Source organism: Orbicella franksi, chromosome 1 (assembly GCF_964199315.1).
Source record: "Orbicella franksi chromosome 1, jaOrbFran1.1, whole genome shotgun sequence".
NCBI classification, from domain to species: domain Eukaryota; kingdom Metazoa; phylum Cnidaria; class Anthozoa; order Scleractinia; family Merulinidae; genus Orbicella; species Orbicella franksi.
In genome coordinates, this window is record NC_138145.1 from 33,716,002 (window position 1) to 33,736,861 (window position 20,860).

Genomic DNA, 20,860 nt, shown 5'->3' on the forward strand with positions numbered 1-20,860 from the left:
TTCACCAATAAATAAGAACTAATCTAATTATCAAATAGTCACGTCGAATCACGGAATAGTACGCTCTAATTCTGTTGCCAGCCGAGTTGGTGTAAACAGTAAAACCACATCAAACTAATACACAATGCTACCGAGTAATACAACTGAGGAGCGTTTCAACGACAAGTATTGAAGGTAGAGATCTTTACTTGACCAAAATTATATCCCACATCGATGAGCGAGTCACCTCATCGACTGATGAAATTAATTGGAGGTTTCAGTAAGTGCCACGGAGTCTGCGGCAATAATAACGAAGTTTCTTTTGTCACAAATTTACTAGTTTTACATGTAACTAACACAGGAAAGTTTCGGGTGAATATGAACTTTGGGCTCTCTTTCATAGAAGAGGAAACAAACAAGCTGCTAAGAAGAAGCAATATGTTCCCATTCTCTATTTCAACCCTGGCAACACACAATAGTTATAAAACAGCAGACGACATTTCTTGAATCAAGCTAGGGAAGATTCCAGAAGCTACACAGTCACAGTAGCGTTCTTTGCACTAAAAAAAGGAGAACTGACGATACCTGAAATATAACTGCTATCCCTAGCCAAAACGAGAGTGTGATATCACTCATTACAAAAAGTAAAAACAGCGTGCATCTGAACTCGACAACAGAGTTTATCACACTAGCAATGCTAGAACGCATGCGTCTCATGTTATGTTCTACCACAATTAAGGGAAAGCACTCAATGTTCATGGGTAGTCAGGTATGAAATGTATCTCTCACCTAACATATAGTCGATTTTGACGATAACTAATCTGCGCATGCGTTCGGAGCAAATTGCTTTTGTTCTTAAGAGAATGGCACCACAAGGATGGCATGATATTTGCAAAACCATATATAAATATTATATATTTTTTCATGTTATCAGAGAAATCAACGCAAGCATGACAGGTTTTGCGTAATGCACTCGGGTACCTACCCCACTCAGCGCCCCTTCCCGTAAGGCTAATTGATTAATTGAATAGTTCGTATAGTGTGATCGTCCGGGTGAGTGTAGTTCTGAAAAGAACTGTTGTTGGTGACTGACGTTTCGATAACCTGAGCAGAAGTCATCTTCAGAGTCAAGTGAATAGTGTTTGTCAGTTGATGATGTTATAAGTCTGGTCTGTTGAACGTGATTGGTCAGTATAGCCATGATAGTATTGGCTGAAAGACTCGTGTAAAGTTTGTCATCAGTCATTGGTGGGTTTCGATCCGTCTATTGTTAGTCAAATAGGTCAGTTTTTCGTCCGTGTATTGTTAAGTCAGTCTGTTAGAAGTCCGTTTGTTTTCATCTGAAAAACGACAACAACATTGTCATACTACCAGCTGACAAAGGACGTGTCACTGTTGTTATGGACAAGACTAACTACTTTAAAATGGACGCACTTGTTAACGACAAACAAACTTACGCATTTCAACGCGACACGACGCCAGCACTTCAACAAAAACTTAAAATACTTACGCTTAAAAAGACTGACACTATTGACACTCAAAGCTACTATCGACTGAGGTGCTCAGTAACTCAACCACTGAAACTTTACGGACTACCGAAACTGCACAAACCTGGTATACCGATGCGACCTGTAGTGTCATTCTGTGGGTCCCCCACGTACCAACTGTCTAAGTACTTGACGACCATACTGCAACCCCTTACTGACAAATCAAGACGCAAACTACAATCTACGGAGAACTTTATTGATGCTATTAAGACAGTACAGATACCTGACGACTACAAACTTGTGTCTTTTGATGTGAAATCACTGTTCACCAGTATTCCGCTTCAACTGGCATTACAGTGTACCGAGACCGCTATACAACAATCTACTGTTAAACTACCGTTACCGAGAGAAGACATCATGGACTTACTGAACCTTTGCCTTACATCAACTTACTTTCAGTACAACGGTAAACACTACAAACAGTTGCATGGAACAGCCATGTGGTCGCCTATTTCTGTTGTTGTCGCAGAAATTGTGATGCAACATGTGGAGGAACACGCCTTGCAACTTGCTGATAAACGATACCGCTTTGGTTACGCTATGTTGAGGACACCTTTACTGCCATTCACAAAGATGAAATTGACGATTTTCACAACCACCTAAACGAACAGAACGCTGACATCCAGTTTACTGAAGAGATCGAAGAAAATGGAAACTTCCTTTTCTAGACTGTTTGGTAAGCCACGACAACAATGAACTACGAATGACAGTGTACAGAAAACCGACGCATACCGACAGATTACTTGACGAATCATCCTACAACCCGACTTCACACAAAGCCACAACTATAAAGACTTTGACGAGACGAGCGCAACTAGTTTGACACACCAGTCAGCTTACGTGACGAAACAGATACCTTGAACGTGTTTTTCACAAAAACAACTACAACGCTGACTTTATTAGACGAAACACGTACCAACCTACTGAAGCTGACGCCACGAACAGGAACTCTACACCTGTTACTACAGTGACTATACCTTACATTAAGGGCACTTCTGAGACCATCTCACGGATCCTACAGCCCTACAACATTCGTGTAGCCCACAAACCTACAACTATGTCACGACACTTACTGACCAACATGAAAAACAGAGATGAACCTAACAACAGACAGGGAGCAGTTAACAAAATCAAATGCTCCGACTGCCAGGCTACCTACATTGGTGAGACTGGCAGAAACCTTAACACAAGACTGACTGAACACAAACGAGCCACGAGAAATGGTGATGCCAACAATCACATTGCTGTACATCATCAACTGACAAACCACAACATTGACTGGGACTCTGCTCAGTGCTTAACCTACAGTACAAACTATTTTCAACGACTGACTCTGGAAAGCTGGTACACTAACCTAGAACAAACGCCTCTTAACAGATGTCAACAACTACCGGCGCCTTACAAACGACTTATCCATGACAGAAACAAAACCGACAAATGGACTTCTAACAGACCGACTTAACAATACACGGACCAAAAACCGACCTATTTGACTAACAATAGATGGATCGAAACCCACCAATGACTGATGACAAACTTTACACGAGTCTTTCAGCCAATACCATCATGGCTATACTGACCAATCACGTTCAACGGACCAGACTTATAACATCATCGACTGACAAACACTATTCACTTGACTCTGAGGATGACTTCTGCTCAGGTTGTTGAAACGTCAGTCACCAACAACAGTTCTTTTCAGAACTACACTCACCCGGACAATCACACTATACGAACTACTGATACTCCTGGGTTCAAATCATTTACTATGATTAATTGAAATTAATTAACTAACCAAACTTTAAAGTTTACACCTTATGGTGTTAGTACTTTAGTGCCTTAGCAAACAGCAGCCCCCTAAACCATCCTAATAGTGCACTCTGCACTAAAAAGATATATAAGGACTGGTACGAGTTACATGAACTTACCTGCAGTTTAATGTCTTAAATAGTTTGTGACCCCCTTTCTTGTAAACTATTTCCTTTCCTACTTCTCTTCATTTTAACAAAACACGTGAGAAATAACAAGTAATTTTTCTCTCTTGCAATTGAATATTTCTGCTTCTTTTGGTGTGTATGACTTACAAGTATCCACCCAGTGTCCTTCTGCAGGACAGAATTACATGGAAAAAAATACTGTTAAATATGCTAGTCTGTTGAAATCAACTCATCCACCTCACATAGAGAACTTGATTTCATGTTTTCACTGGAAGCAAACAGTATGTTCTTCACTATAATTACCTCCAAAAACAATGGTGACCCCAATTATTGCTCTTAAGTGTGCCATTTGATATTACTCGTAATAACACACTTGAAAAAAAAACTTTTTTCTGATTGGCTATGTGCACTGTTCTAGAGTAACAGGAGTGCAAAGCGATAATACCAGTGACTGGTTAACTTTGTTCCAAGCAGCCTGGTTTGAGTAGTCACATTGCAAGTGCTGAGAATCTGTTTGATGCCTCAAACATTTTTCAATTGTTATTCAACATACCTTCAGTTTGCTCTCCAGCACCTGCATTTTCATCCTACAAAGGAAACATATAAAACTAGAAAAAACCATTCATAAGAAATAATAGTGATAAATAATAATGATAATGATAATGATAAAGATAATGATAATGATAATTATATCTAAATATGTTTGATATGAATTATAATAAGAACCCTCCCAGCATCCTCTGCGGCCAAAAGTTTTGAGTGTTGCTATTTTGAAGCCCATTAACCATTACATAACTATTTTTTCAGTTAAAACAAGAAAATATGTTGATTGCCTCATTGGATATTCCATGATACATGATAACCACTGAAAAGCACTACATAACTAGTACAGTGAAACCTGTATTAAGCAGACACCCTTGGGACCCTCATTAGTGTCCACTTAATACAGGGTGTCTGCTTAAAACAGGTTCTAATATGTTGTGCAGTAATAGTTAATTATTAAGGCCTTTTGTAACACAGTGTAACACAGTGTGAGATCAAGGACTGCTCATAGCACAACGTCCAGTCAGTGTCAATCTGGAATAATCACCCAACCTCGTTCCCAGGCTCTCTCTCCTCTGCTTCCCTTGGTTGTTGGAAGAAAGACACTGGTTGCGGCTGGTCACATGACCACCCAGAATCTGGGTGGTAAAAAAATCTGTTGGGCAGGAGGGGTGGCAGAGTGTTTTGATTGTTGCTGCGAAAAACTTTGTGGGTTTCAAAACCTCGAGCAGTCGCTAAAAACTACCCACTTTATCAGGATTTGATGTGGAGTTTTGCCAACAAAGAATGCTACATTATTTCTGCCGTCTCCAAAATATGGAAGACTTTAGTTCACAAAGAAATTCGGCAGCCGAATGGAGCTCAAACTTTTCGACACTAAGCACATGTAAAACGTCACAAACCGAATCGAAGTGAAACCAGTGGATCAGTCTCTTAAATCTTTGAATTAGGAGGTAATTGATTTACAGTTTTGTTGACATAAGCCTGCACTTTACATGTAATACAGTTTCATCTGCATCAGGTTTATGTAAGTTTATGTTTAGACAGATGTTTAAACACAGTTCCTTGGCATAGGCAAGAATTATACTTTGCAAAATGGTAAATAAAACACCGCTTTATATAGCGAACAATGTGCAATGAGGTTAATTCATGTAGCATGAAACAGTGAAACAGTTTTACTTCTTAGTAATTCAACCGGCTGTAATTGAAATCAGAGTGATACTGGATTTATATGAATATATTTTGTCTAACCTGTGTGAAGCTTAAAATAAGACCAGAGAATTTCGAAGGCGTATTTGCCTGTGTGTGGTTTAATATAGTGATGATCAGCGATGACCAGTGATCGCCTTTCTTTTGCTTCAGTTGAGGTCTACAAAAACAATTTGTTGACTCTACCCCCATGGAAAAGTTTGTGTCACAGATGGTCACGTGAGCAGCCGCAACCAGGGTCTTTCTTCCAATGAACAAAGGAGGCAGAGGAGAGAGAGCCTGGGAATGAGGTTGATAATCACCTAGCTTTAAAACAACATCACTGAACAATGTTACAGGAGTCTCGGCTGAACCTTTAGAAGTAAAATGCCCTTAAAGTGTCCACTTATTGCAGGTTTTGTGCAACAAAATGGCTTAATGTTGGTGTCTGCATCTGTTTAACTGACAGAGGTGTCTGCTGAACACAGGTATATTTTACAGTAAATGTGTGAAGAAAATTTAGGGACTCAAGCTCATGTCTGCTTAATAGAGGGTGTCCATTAAATATGGGGTCCGTTTAATACAGGTTTCACCGAATACATTTCCACCTTTATTGTACTTAATGATGTCCTTAACCAAATGTCCTTTAGACAGGAATTACAGAAAGCTAGATCAATTTAGCTCCCTTCTTTGAGTCGCAGCACACAACTACAATAGACCTTTTTCGACTGGGCGGTTTGTTGCCCAATTTCAGACCATGTGATGATACTCTTGAGAATTCTTCATTTCAAATTTTCAAATAGTCACGTGCATATGAATAAATAATTTTTACATGGGTAAAAGAACAATTCTCTAGACAATATAACGTGGTCTGTAATGGGAAAACAAACCGCCCAAGTGAAAAAGGTCCATTAAGGAGGAGATTGCACACTAATTTGACAGCAGCAGAAAAGGGGGAGGCAAAGGGAAGTGCTGGGGAGGGAGCGTGGAGAAACAAGAAAAAAATAGAACAAGCAGCGGCGTTCTTTACGTTAGGTAAGCTATACAAGTGCCCAATTTTCTTTAATGGATTATTATAAATGTAGTGCTACATGTATCTTGGGTATCCTTTAAAAAAATACATTCAGATAATTTATACAGTGTATATGTATATAAATATTGTACATACTTCACTCCTTGGGCTGACCATAGAAGGGGTATTTAATGGTATAGAGGTAGCACCATCACTGTTGTCAGTTGTCATATTAAGTGGACCAACACCACAACTTCCACTGGAATGTCTGGGTAATGGCATACATAAACTTGATTTATTCAAGGTCTCAATAAAGTTTAAGTCCTCAGAATCAACTGGAAATGAAGTTTGCACACCAAGAAGAAGAAATATGCACCGTTGCACCACTCCTTTACAGGCATCGATAAAAACCTGGGCGAAAGAGACTTCATTTTCTGGCAAAGAAGAGACATAATATGATATTAAAATGGGTTAATAAGCATTGTTAACTTATAATTTCAGCAGCTTTGATATTTGAAACAATCTAGTGAGTAATCTACAACTTTGTGCTGTTCAACAATATCCATCTCCAGGGAGGTCATTATTTTTGCTGGAATTCAGGGTTCAAAATCAAATCAAACCCGTATTTGCAGTATTTTTAAGTCAACTCTGTTTTTTAGCTGGCTTAAGAAGCTAACAAAGTTGTCAATGTCAGCAACATTACATCCAGAAGAGCATAACACAGAAGTCACATTATGTGGATTGTTCTCAATGTTCAGAGAGGAATTGAAAACAGTTTCCATTTCATTTCAATGCTATTTTCTCTTCAGTTTATTAAACTTTCCAGTGATATTGCTTTTGACAAAAGCAACTGCGCTTTGTATTTATTTGCTAAAAGAAGAAGACTGATTAGGGTGCGTAGGAAACACAATTTAAGGCAACTTCCATACTGACCAACTGGTCACATAATGAACTGAAACATTATAATAACGGCTTAAGGCAACCTCGTTCCCAGGGTCTCTCATCTTACCGCCCCCTGGAGCGGTATTGCTTACTTGTATTCTATATTGTGCCGCCGCAGGTGACGCCGAGGCCGGTTATTTGATTAGAACTGTTTGCAAGTACAGTGCGTTGCACGAATATCATATTTATCTTCGTCCAGCTTTTCTTCAGAGACTGCCGTAGCTTTACTTTGAGAAAGCTATATGTTTTCCTGGCGACGTTCTCATATTTTTTGCATCAATTTGATCAAGTGCATTCAAAGGAGAAACAACAATTACTACGGGATGAAATTACGCTGCTCGACGTCCACAGTTGAAATATGACTGACTTTCCATAAATCCAGTGGGTAAGATGACAACACTGAAAATCACGACCACCAAATTGCCTCGAGACAGACTTGCTTAACCATTAGGTAAACGTTGGAACAGATGTTATTCGAAATTTCAGTCTGAAAGCTAAGTACTGATAAACGTCGCAGGTAATGTGGCGGTCGCAGCGCGCGACAAAGCTCAACACGACAAACTGCTGATTACAGAAGACCACTCCCTGATGTTCTAAATTGTCAAAGTGGCACGTGACCAGACCCAACCAGGGTCTCTCTTCGCTCGCTCCAGGGAGCGGTAAGATGAGAGACCCTGGGAACGAGGTTGGGCTTAAGGTGGCTCATAAGAATTTCCACCATTTTTTAGCACTTGTTCTTTTATTGATCAATGCTACATCTCAATTTTAATTGATCATGAGGGCTATAATGACATCAAACACTCAAAAACAAGTCTGGTGACTATAAACTTTTAAACTCTGCATAGTTGAAAAAATATTGGTTGGAGCAGATTTGGAGCCACTATGAATCCGCTTTTCATTTTGGTTATTGTGTCCATTTATTTTTTTTTGCAACAATTAAAAACTAAAATCCCCATAAATACCATAATTATTTGTATATTACCCAACCACAACAAAAAACATGTAGAGTTATTTTACATTTAGTCAAGTGGTTCTTGTAAATCACATGGCAGTACAGACACTACAGGATTTTGGTGACCATTTAAGTCTCAAATTTGAAGTGCTGTAGATTTCTTTCTCTTACATCCATAAACAAAACATTAAATACCAAGAATATATGTTTCAAATGCACTCAGAGAGATATTTCTAGTGATATACTGTTTAACTTTTCAAACAAAGCCTCATATTTTGGAGCTAAAGGTTCTAAAATACCATTTTGCATAACATGGTACGGTTAAGCAATTGGGCCACAGGTCAAATACATAAATGCATCCATCACCAAAAAAAAATTGGATTTCATATTTACACATCTCTAAGTATCCAAATAATTTACCCTAAGTTTCAAACAATGCATACACTAGCTCACCATTGCTTGAAGCTTCTTGCTGTAACAATGATGATTCCTCCTCTTCAGAATGTTCACTAGAGGACTGTTCACCAGAAATGTCCATACCACTTGACTTTTTAATTTTAGTTCCGTCTTTAAGAGACAGCAATCGCTGACGGAGACAGTACACGCTCTTGTATATTTCAATCATTTCCTTGGACCTACATGTAAAGGAGTAAGGCTTTCAAAGTTCTTGTATTCATGTTATTATACAAATCTGCATAAAAATCTTATAATTATATTAATTTGAGCTAAATATTATAAAAAAATTGCTATAATGAGGACTCAACAAACAGGTACTATGAGATTTATGAAATAATAATTATGTCATGCTCCAGCTTTATCTTTAGGGGGTTAGAGGTTTTCACAATAAATCAAACTACGTGTACATACATGCAAAAATTACTGGTAAAATGCAATTAAGGCAAAAAAAAGTTGCAACTTTCTCCTACTGTACATGCACACCCCATCTGTCACTCTGAATCCTCATAGCTTAATTAAACGGTCAATAGACAAATCAGGTAAATAATAAAGAAACTCAAACAGCCTTAATGTGGTTACCTTTATGATAAGACAACCTAATTTTGCATCTTCAAGGCTTACATGTACTTCCTGTTAGTGAATGGGATAGTTTCTCTAAATTTTAAAACCTTTCTCTAATTAACCTTGAGCCATAGAAACTAATCCTAATCTGCATCCCTAGCCTTAACCCAAACTCACTATGTTGAACCATTAATACAAATCTACTGGATTAATTGAGAGGTTCACGTAATTCGGCAAAGCATTCAAATTTTATCTAGTAGTTTGAATTCCACAATGGATGTAGATGATGTACATGTATGCAGGCAGTTAAACTGATAAAGATCTTCTTGAAAGCATTTCCCTGTGACCAAGCTCCCCTCAGTGATTACTCCAATAAATACACAGTCACATACTTTTCAGAATACTTCAAAAGAACTAAAACCTCAGCTCAAAACAAAATAGTGACTGTGATGTGATCTTAATTAGAACAGATTTTTGTGATTTGATTCCTCCATTTCCTCTTCAGTTTCAGTTTTGATTGAGAAGATATTTCAAACACTCAAGACAGTGTCTGACCACATTTCCAAACATCTCAGTTGAGGTTTGTCAAAAATACTCTGCCATGGTTCTTCAGTTTCCTCCTCAACCCCCCACCACCACCCACCAAGTAATGCCCTGTAAGAGGGAGTTTGATTTTCATTGAACAGTTGGTAAACCACTACAAAACAAATTCCCAGGAAAATAATGTCTTAGTTCACCTGGAGTTTCTGAGAGCTGCTGGTAAGAGTCCACTGTGTTTTAATAGAGAGGAAAATGTGAAGCGAGTCACAGTATCCAGAAGGGGAATATTCACAACCTCACTTGTGTCCCAGTCTACAAAGGTCAATAAATAATGTGCTATATTAATATGTGCATGTTAAATTTCCATGTTTCCAAGTGGCAAACTGTGAAATTTCCTGCAACTGACTTCAAGTTTTCAGTATAAATTATTCTGAGCCTTCAGCAAGTGTGTATAAAAGGAAAATTCACATCATTACATTTTATTACTCAGTTGGGCAAAGCATTGTGCCCTGCTTGTGCACAAGAAAGTTCTTAAAATGTAACGCTATACATGTACCACCAGTAGTACAGTAATAATTACCTAACTCTTACTACCAGTATTAGAATCAGAATTAGAATTATAATAATAATGTTAATGATAATGACAATAATAATAATGATGACGACGATAAGAATAACAATAATAATTTATTTCTAGCGTATTACTTGAGTATAATCTCAATGCTCTTACAAAACTGGTAACAATTTAGGATCCAGTGTAACCTTCACAATAATTAATAATAAAGTAAAAATTAAGCAAAGAACTAGATTGACATGCTCAAAGATGAAATAAAAAGAATACCATACTGCACCTCTGTTTTTGGCATAGTTCTGCATTTTCACCCAAAGATTATGACCAGCATCAGATTCAGGGCCGTGAGCCAAATCCAGCAGCAATAAAATGTCAGCAGGAAGATTAAACTTTGTCACTTCAACCTTATCAGGCACTGAGTCATTCTGAAGACTGGAGAGCGATACCACCATGACTTTTTCTGTCAGCGAAATAAACGAATTGATCACAAGGATCAACAGTTAGTCACTCAACCATGACATTTATGTGTTGCAATTAATTTCTGATCTGAATCATCTCAGTTCAGTTTTGATTTCAACTATAATTAGGCGGTTCATTTTCTTTGGGTTGGTTAACCTTTTTTTTGCTTAACTGTGCTGGGGCAATACCACTAACTTTTTTTTCCCTAGTCAATTATTATTCCTGATAAGGAGCAAAATTAATTAAAAAAACCAAGTACCTCGTTCAGGATCTCTGTCTTCTAGACCATTCCACAGGAGTGGAGAACTGAGCCACTTTTCACATTCTTTCTCTTCATGAGACACACCAGGGCCTGCCAGCATGCTTCCTAATGTTTGTCCTACCAGAAGAGCCAAAGCCCTCTCAAGATCTATCAACCACACCCAACTTGATACTGATTCAGTAACAGGGAGTGAGGCTGGATCAATCTTCTCAGGAACACCTTGAAGTAAAGAGGTAAAAAAAAAAACATAATTTTGTTAAATACTATACACTGTAGATTTGCCATCTCTACAAGCACAGTAGCACAAAGCTAGTACAAATGCAGTAAGAATAGTAGAACTTTGGAGGCATAAACTTAATTACATTCAGTTATGTTTGAAAAAAAATTTATGAAAAGGAGCTCCCACAGGGTCCCCAATAGGTTTGGTGGGATGCGGGAAGTAGTATATGGTGAGGCATACAAATACCATTTCGCAGAGGGAGCCTCATTTCACCTTATCGCAGCCCCCACCATCAAGTCCGGCCCTCACAGGCTCGGGCCGGTTGAACCTGGGGGCTGCGAACAGTGAAATTCGGCTCCCTCTTTGAAATAGTATTTGTATGCCTCACCATATACTACTCACAACAGAGGCACATAGAGGAAAACATAGAGGACAACTCAAGATGTTTTGTTTGGGCCGAAAATAACGAGCCAGAACAGAATTCACGAAAAAAATACGCCCAGCAAACGCGCTTAAAGTTATTTTTTCGGCACAGAAGCTGCCGAAGCGAAGCGAGCAGGAGGAAACGAGAAAACAGCAAGATTCGATCACAGCATTCGATCGCTCGTAACATGAAATATTCTTGAACAAGGGCCTCGATCGAGCCTGTTTAAGTTTCCTCTGCTTCTTGCATGGCTTCAACGACTTGATATGTTATCTGTCTGACCTCTTTCTGCCAAACGGGCGAAGAAAGTTCTGTGAAAATAAAGAAAATAGCGTGGAACAGCACAAGCATTTTGGCCTTCAGAGCTGTTGTTGGGATAAAATTTATTCAGCCAAGCTCTAAATATAGCTAAAGCATGACATCATCTCGCCACCCAAAAGCACATGCATAAGTGTGAAAACCTTCGAAGGACAGAGAGCACACCACAAGTGAAAGGATCGGCGACAGGATCAATGTATATAGCTTGAGAAACAATACAATATATCAGCGAGCAAATGATGGTGCTTTGGGATGTGAGGGTGGCCACCTCTGATTCCTAATACGGCACGTACAGGCGCTTGTCAGGGGTATGGGGTGAGACCGTCCACGGTGACAACCGCGGGTGAACCCGCCCCGGCCCAGTGGAGACTAGGAGGTGCTCAGAGGTCCCTCGGGATCTCAAACCTTGTCCGGAGGTAAAACGGGACAGCCACCTTGTCAGCGGCGGGAAAAGTCCTAGCCGGGGCTAGGCAAAGAACAGCCAACGAGCACCTCCCGACAGGGTTTTGCTTTTTTTGTGTGACCTGTCACGCAACGTCACGCGTGACAGTAACGTAACCAGTCACAACGTCACGCGTGAAGGTAACGCGGTGTAACACAATCATCTGTTTTTCATAAGACAAAGAGAGAGTTTTGTGTTTTTTCGCTCAAAATTTAGTTCAAGTCTGCTGTTTAATCCGCAAGTTTTTTTCTATATTCTTCCCGAACCTGGTCCCGAACCTGGTTTTTTATTTTTTCGATATCTGGCTGGATCGGATTTGTTTGTATTCGTGCGAAGTTCGAGCGTAAAGTCTCTTTAAGCTGGCGATATTTCAGCATTTCACGTGTGATCAGTTGAAACTCCGAGTCACAAACCCGATTATCATTAAGAGCGTGTGAGACAGCGAGGTCAATCGAGTCATGTTTTGCAATAGCCAGAGAATGGATTCTCGAGTGCTTATTGACTTTGCGTTCAAGCTTCTTGTTGACAACGGACAGGCCAGTGGAAACTGCGCCAGATAAAGCGGCTATCCCGGCAACAGGCGCGCCGACAACAATTCCAACACCAGTGAGTGATGTTGCGACAGCCCCAGAAGACAGAACTGCTGTGAAGGTGCCAAGGCCAACCAGGGAATAATGAAGCGCTTTCCGGGCTTTTTTGTATTTTTTCAACACAAGCCTGTAATGCTCGACCTCAGCAGATATTTCTTTTTCAATTCTGCTTATCTCGGTCAGCCGGAAATTCTCGGCATTTATCGTTTCGGGAAGGCTTGGATAGATGTCAGGCGGTGCACTTGGTGGCAACAGACTCGCCGAAGACATTGCGTATATATAGAAATTTAATTTAACTCTAATTCAAAAAGAAGAGGGAAGCCCTTGAAATCAAAGAGTTCGCCGTTTTCATCTTTCACGCTAATAGTGATGCTATTTATGGACTGGTCTGTAGAGCAGTCTCGCAAAACCTGTTGCGGAGAAGCCTGGTAGCTTACTTTTTCATAAGGCTTCCCTTTCACATCAAACGAGGCCAAGATATCTGACCTTTTGCCATTAAATATATTTTTTTGTTTGTCGATCAAGCCACAATGAATGAAATATTCCATGAGCGAGAAAATAATCTTTTTCACGAAGGTTACAAACAACAGCTGCTTTTGCCTCATACCAAGAAAATCGGCAAGATCACGATCAAAATGTATCAATTTTACCCCGGGATTTTTGATTACAAGCTAACCAAGAGGTTGGTAAATTTTTGCTTCCAACTTATATTTACTTTGGGCGAAAAGATTTTCAATGTGTGTTGCAAATCTTTCTAAACTGTAATGCCCCGGGAGCAATTTAGCGGTTTCTTTTTTTTTTCCTTCTGTCAAGGTTGCCGAAAATTCATTTTTCAAAGTGTCCCAGCTGTTGTACAAACTGCAAGAAATGAGTTTCATGAAATGCACTCTCGGTATCGGCTCTTCAAAATAGATGGTCTCGCCGTTCCGTTGCGTGACAATAGTGAGAAAAACCATTTTATTTTCAATAAATAAAATTGTGTTCAAATTAATTCTAATTCAAAAAGAAGAGGGAAGCCCTTGAAATCAAAGAGTTCGCCATTTCACCTTTCACGCAAATGGTTATGCTAGTTATGAACTCATCTGAAGAGCAGTTCCGCAATACCTGTTGCGGAGAAGCCTGGTAGCTTACTTTTTCATAAGGCTTCCCTTTCACATCAAAAGAGGCCAAGATATCTGACCTTTTGCCATTGAACAGATTCTCTTGTTTGTCGATCAAGTTGCAATGAATAAAATATGTCGTTGGAGCTGAAAGTCTTTTTACTAAGGTTATAAACGGCAGCTTACGATCAATACCGAGAAAATTGGCTAAATCGCGATCAAGTTCAATCGGGCTTGACCCAGAATATTTGATTATAATCTGGCCAAGAGGATTGTTTGTTTCTGTTTCCAACTTATAGTCATATCTTGCGAACAGACTGCCAATTGTTTGCGCAATGTTTTCTAAATTGTAATGCCCTGGGAATACTTGAGAAACTGCCAAAGTGATATTTTTGCCTTTATTTCCCAAGGTGGCAGAACCTTGTCTTTCCAAAGTGTACCAGCTGTTGTATAAACTGCACGAAATGAGTTTCATGAAATGCACTCTCGGTATCGGCTCTTCAAAATAGATGGTCTCGCCGTTCTGTTCCGCAACAAAAGTGAGAACAACCATTTTTATATTCAACAAATAAATTATCTTCAAAATACATGGCGAATGTGTGGAAAGATCCTAACGTTGTGATAAAAGACGCAATAGCCAAGGCAAAGGCATGGAGAGAATTTGTGGCACATTTCCCCTAGGCCGATAGATCTCGTTTTATTGCTCAGGGGAGTACCGACGGAAAAAACGTAACGGAAGAAATCTTTTTCAAAGAGGGTCCAGGCTCGCTTCAAAGCGTCTTCGGCTCAGACAAAAAATATTGGAGCGAGGAAATGAAAAAGGCGCTCGGTTTGGAAGACAAGCGCTCGGGGGCCATTGGAGGGTTTCCTTACCAGCTGGCGCCGCTTGGTTCAAAAGTTTCCTTGCCCGTCTCTCCCATACCTTTCGACGGCAAAGTGCAAAGTTTGAAAAAAATATTCGACGCCCCAATCCAAATATACGTCACGCCTGAACAATATTTCACGACAAAATTCCGTGAAATATTTGAAAAAACCAAACTCAGGCACACATCAGCAGTCGAATCAAAACGCTGGCTGGGAGGGCCTGAGATGAAATATTGGCCGCAGCAGCTCAACTTCGCGGTTTTCTGCGCGACACAGGGGTGCCGAGTTTCTCGCGAAATCTTTGACAGCGGGATGGATCTCCCCCCGCAGATAAGAGCTTTTTACAAATTCCACGTGTACTTCACGGTCAGGCGGATTTTGTACCAGCTTGGAGGAATTCAGAGCATGAGCACTTTGCCCGGAGACCCGCTGTTCAACCAATACAAAAATCATTACAACATCGCTTCGTACAAAAGCATATGCAGCGAGCTCGGCATTGTCCCCTCGAGCGATTTCCGCTTCACGCACGGGGAAAACCACGGTCTGGGAAGCGTTTACGTGTACGCGACTGGCGCGGGCCCGTCGAAAACCGACTATAAATACCCGGGATGGAACAAATTCAGCGATGAAGGCGGCAAAGCAATAAATGGGGACTTGATCTATTACATCGAGCCAGGGACCGCTTCTGATGCTCACGCAGACTGGTTCGCACCCAACACCGCGAACGGTTTGACGCAGGCGGGCTTGTCGAGAATCAACCAGTTAATCGAGGCTTTCGTTTACTGTGTCCTGGGTGCGCAAGTCAACGTCAGCAGCAGCATTCTCGGCAATGGCGGTCGGGCGTGAGAAGCCCAGAGCGAGTTCCTGGTGCTGATGGAAGACGCGATCAGACAGCCCCACTTGGCCGCGAGCGTGCAAAGGTAGCAGCTCGCGGTGGACCAAGCGAAGGTCAGTCTCAATCTTGCTGTTGCCCCCATGGCGTGGCTCATGCCCACGCAGATGATAATCAACACCGCAAGCACGATCGGTTACAACAACAAGCTGAAACAGGCAGTCTCCGGAATGAAACTGGGGGTGAATAACGAGGTAAACCCAGAGAAAAAAAAAGCTGGGCTCAAACACATGGCAGGCGGCCCGTCAAAAATTAACCCGCCCAATAGCCACCTGTCCAACCCAATTCACAAAACTGCAACAGCCGAATCGGGGGCGTGTGGTTCCACCCCACAGGAAACCAGCTTCGGCTGCGCTGCGCGCGGCAGAAAACACCATTGGGGGTCCGGGGGCTTTGCCCCCGTCCGAAACTCAGCAAGCGCAGCCACCGGCGAAAAAAATTGAGCCCGAGGCTGCAGACAAAACGCCGCAACACGAAATTAACAAAACGGCGGTAATTGTTGGTGCTGTTGGATTTTCGGCGTTGCTGTTCATGGCTTGGCGCTAAGCTAACGCTGCTTCTTAAAATATTTTTTGAACAAAAAGGCCACCGTGGCAAGAATGAGCAGCCAGGTGTGCTCGGCCAGAAACCCGACGACTTGGCCGGCGGCTTTGAACAGGAAGCTCACGATCGAGCCAATCAGCCCGGGCGGCAGAGAGCCGAGTTTTGCGGCAATATCTTTGAGGCCGTTCCCCAAAGCTTTGCTGGTGGCTTTCAAACCTCTGGTGAGGACCGCGATGACAGCGCCGATTGTGGTCCCGGCGGCGAGAAGAATGGTGTTCAACGTCACGCCATATTTTTTGAAGATCTCCTTGACCCCTTCTAAGAGAGGCCGCCCCCTTTCCCTTTCCGTGATCTGAGTTTGCAAACGGGCGATCTCCTCGTTTCTTTCTGCAACACTGCCTTCTGCGGCTTCTTTTTCAGAGGGCGAGGCATTCTCATCTTGGATGATCGCCTGGTCTTCCTTGTTTTGGCACTGCAGCTCGCTTTCCTGCTCTTTGAGGTCGTCCAACGGTTTTGTTTGGTTGAACCTTTCTTCGACGTTGTTTCTTTCGCTTTCTTTTGCCGCGAGGCTGGCTCTAAGTCTGTCGACCTTTGCTTGTTCTTCTTGTTTTTTTGTTTTTCAAGCACGGCCACCTCTTTTTTTGCGTTTTCTAAATCTGTTTGTAAATTCTTTTGCAGTTGCTTCAGCCTGCGCAGTTCTGCTTCACTTTCAACATTGGAACCATACTCATCCTAAAAAGCATCAATCTTTGTTTGGTTTCTCTCTATTCGTTGTCTAAGCTTCTGCAGCTCTTGTAAGGCTTTTTCTCTTTTCGCGGCGAGCTTTTCCGCCTCTTTAAATTGCTTTTCATCGTCTTTCAAATTTTGTCGGGCAGTTCTTATGGCCTCATTATCTTTATCAATAACTTCTTGCGCCATCGGGCCAAGAGAGTCTTTGATCTCTTTTGAAAGTTTTTGGTTTAGCCGTGTCCTGCCTGTACTCTTGTCTTAGGTGAAGAGTTTATAAAGTTTTTTGCCAAAGCCCTTCATTTTGACAATCAGTTCGCCCTTACTGTATTCGGTTTCTAGATTTATTGCGCTTGCATTCGGAAAAACCTTCGTTAAACTGTCCCAGGATCTTTGCTGATCACCTTGCGCACCTAACAAAGGGGTCCCTTCATAAGAAGTGTCAGGCAGGCCAGACTGCTCGTCCATCATTGTACGCATTTCCGTTTGTTCGCCCCCGTGGTAGGGGTTGCCAGGTTGGTAGGGAGTGGACGCCGTGTCTGCCTGAAAAGGACGGGTTGTGTCAACCTCTTGTTCGCCTTCATCAGAGTCGTGGTCAAGCCAATTGTCAAGGCCGGGCTCTTCCTAACCAAATTCGCCACCGCCTTCCGCCATAGCGATATATTTCAAGTCAATTATTATTTTTCAAATTAGAAATAATCGCAGGTGTTTTATACACAATGGCAGAGGTGCCGGAGAACCTTTGCCCAACGCACAGAGAAAAGGCCATGCACGCCATGAAGGCCGAGCGCGCGGTCAAGCGGATCACTTTTAACCCCTCTGAAGCCAACCCCAGCAATACGCTGTACGTTTACATGCCCAAGCTAAACGAGAACGAGGTTCTGGTGCCGGGCTCGCTAGCACTTGTCTTTGACATCGACCTTGCTGGGGGGCACGCCAACAACTTCCTCATCCACAACGTCACGCGGGCGCTGGTTGACAGGCTGATCGTGTCGTTTGCGGGAAGAACCCTGCAAGACACGGTTGGGTACGACATCTACAAAACTTTCAAAGACCTTTTCCTTTCGAAGGAAGAGTGCGACAACAGGATTCTTGAAGGGATTCAGAGCGAAGATCTGTGCAAGATCCGCTCAGAAGCGGGAGACAAGAAAACCTCGGGCGTTGACGCCGAAGAAAAGCTGACCGAGGTATACGGAAAAAAGTACCGGATAATGCTTGACCATCAGATCTTAACCGACCACGGTGTTTTCTACCCCCAGGCCCTTTACAACGACCTCAAGTTCGACGTAAAACTTGCCCAAGCTATACATGTGGTCAAAGGCTCCGACACAACCGAGCTGAAATACAAGCTGAAAAACATCCAGCTCGAGTACAAAATGATCCGTAGCAAGACTCTGGCAGACAAGGCGCATAGCGTTTACACCAGCGGCAAAGAGTTACTTTACGACCACGTGATGCATGACAAAGAGGTAGCCTTCAAAAAAGACACTCACTCGTGGATCACCATCAAAGTCAACGCCCAAAGAAGGTCACTGAAAGCGCTCCTCCTTTTCGTAGAGCCGTATAACGCAGGCGCCAGAGATTCAGAAAACTTCATCTTCCCCGATCTGACGAAAGTCAGCATCACGGTCAACGGCTCGCCCAACATGCTTTACAACAACGGCATCGAAGGCAAGGACATGTGGGAAGAGGCCCGCAACCTGTTTGTGAAAGAAAAAAACAAAACCGAGCACATGAATTGACAAGGTTTAAACCGGCGATAAGTTCGGGCTTGTGATTGATATGTGCACCATGGCTGACCAAAACATGCACGGCAGCGGCACGCACATTGTAAACAGTACGGACGGTGTCCAGCTGGAAATTGAGCGGAAAACAGAAGGCTTAGGCAACGTTAAATGCCACTTATTCGTCATCGCCAACTCGCAGCTCAACCTCATGGGTGGCCAGCTTGAAGACGTGCAGTATTGAATATGAACATGGACCCTGGCAAGATACCCTTCAACGCTCTCATCGTCGGGCCAACTAATTCGGGCAAATGGAGGTGCGTGGTGGACCAGCTCCATGGCCCTTTCTGCAGAAAGTTCGACTACATCATGCTCATCTGCCCGACGTTCACGCACAACAGGACCTACCACCGGCTTGGCGAAAACGATCCGAGAATGGATGTGATAGTCTGTGAGCAGCACGACGTGGAAAGGTGGTTGAAGCTCATGAGATGCCTTTCCGAGGGCACCAACACGCTCATAATTCTCGACAACTGCGCGGCCTCCAAAGACGTGAAAGGGCGCACAGGCGACCTGGTGAATCTAGCCTTTTCTGCGCGACATATGGGCATCAGCGTGTGGGCGCTGACCCAGAAGTTCACCGGAATAACAGCTTCCTTCCGGGAGAACGTGGCGGCACTCGTCCTCTTTTACACCCCCTCAGCCAGGACAATGAAAGCCATCTTCGACGATTACGCTGGCGAGCTCTCCCCGGATGAGTACAGAGGATTGCTTTCAAAGCTGAAAGATCAAAAGTTCTCTTATCTTATGTTTGCACTTCGACACCCCTACGGGATAAAGTTATTTGAATAAAAAAAAATGAAAGTTGTATATAGCCTTGCACAATGTCTGCAGAAGCCGCGTTAGCAGATGTTATTAACCTTCTTGAAACGGAGCCCGCGCCGTCGAGTGGTCTCGCAGGTGGCCTTTTCTCAACCGCCCCCGGACCCGACATTCCCGCTCTTCCTGAGCAGCTAGCCGTGCTCGTGTCCACAGGCAAAGCCAAAGAGGCTATCGGAGTGGAGCTGACCCACGAGCAGGTGGAGCGCTGAGCGACAAAGAGGTCGAGACATACACTTAACGCTATGAGGCATACGTTGGCTCAAAGACAACAGAAAGCCTGATCGACAGCTTCATTTTTCTTACAACCAAAATGGTCGGAATGGTCGTCAAAATCAAAGACATCGAGTCTTACCAAAAAGAGCTCACAAACAACTACATCTTGAACAAAGAGCTCTCCAATCTGGCCGGCAACCTTTCTTTGAAGTGCGGCCAGTTTCTTGCCGCGGCCAACGCGGTGTTCATCACCACGAAACATGTTGATTTTAGTCCACAGTCGCCCGTGCAGAGCTACCCTTCTCGTGATGAAAACAGCAATCCGCTTGAGGGTTTTGAGGACTTTGAGGGAGTGCCTGGCTCAGCAACTGCAGAATAAATGGGGGTGAAGCCCCCGACCCCAAGAATTTTCTTCACTGCGCAGAGCGCCACTGGTCACCATTCATTAACAAATGCTGAAGTCTTGCTGACAAATGCTGAGGTCTTGCTGACAAACTGTTAACAATTAAACTTTTTTCATTTGCTTATAATACGGTTCACTTCAATGTCAACCGAACAATCCAACAGCGCGCCTGCGCCTGCGCCTCAGGTAGAGACCAAGGCAGTGCCTGCTGCCGATATCACACAGAAAGCGACGACTCCTACTGCAACCACGCAGCGCAAGAAAGACCCCAAGCGTGTGGCTGCCGGAAAACTTTCTGCCAAAAAAAGACGGCTGGCCCGAGAGGAACAGAAGAAAACGTTCGCCGAGGCTTATTACACAGAAAAGCAAGCGGAAGCCGCCACAGCGGCCCCGGATACAAAAGAAAAAAGCCCAAAATAGCGGCGGCCTCAGCGCCAACCAATGGATCGCTCTTGGCGGCGTTGGAGTTTCCCTTCTCGGGATCTATTACAAGCGTGAAGAGCTCATGGGAATGGCCAAGCCTGTGTTCAACAAATTCAAAACGCCGAAGCCCGTGCCGGAGCCCGCTCC

At 42.7% G+C, this 20,860-nt stretch overlaps 2 protein-coding genes across 7 annotated transcripts in view; one reads left to right on the forward strand and one right to left on the reverse strand.

Annotated features, from left to right (window-relative positions):
• LOC145479127 (putative E3 ubiquitin-protein ligase HERC1) overlaps positions 1-20,860 on the reverse strand; it is a 304,004-nt gene that overhangs the window by 161,849 nt on the left and 121,295 nt on the right. For all 6 annotated transcript variants that reach the window (XM_081457396.1, XM_081457404.1, XM_081457389.1 and 3 more), the window contains exons 19-24: positions 10,947-11,168; positions 10,509-10,688; positions 9,855-9,969; positions 8,554-8,735; positions 6,363-6,640; positions 4,017-4,050 (exon numbers count right to left, since the gene is read on the reverse strand). In XM_081457396.1, coding sequence (XP_081313522.1) covers positions 4,017-4,050; positions 6,363-6,640; positions 8,554-8,735; positions 9,855-9,969; positions 10,509-10,688; positions 10,947-11,168 — 1,011 coding nt within the window. The remainder of the gene's footprint in view (positions 1-4,016; positions 4,051-6,362; positions 6,641-8,553; positions 8,736-9,854; positions 9,970-10,508; positions 10,689-10,946; positions 11,169-20,860) is intronic.
• The window catches only part of LOC145479610 (uncharacterized), a 385,465-nt gene continuing 365,984 nt past the window's right edge, over positions 1,380-20,860 (forward strand). Inside the window, exon 1 of the mRNA XM_081458020.1 lies at positions 1,380-2,772. Within this exon, the coding sequence (XP_081314146.1) occupies positions 1,380-2,129 (750 nt within the window). The 3' untranslated portion in view covers positions 2,130-2,772. The remainder of the gene's footprint in view (positions 2,773-20,860) is intronic.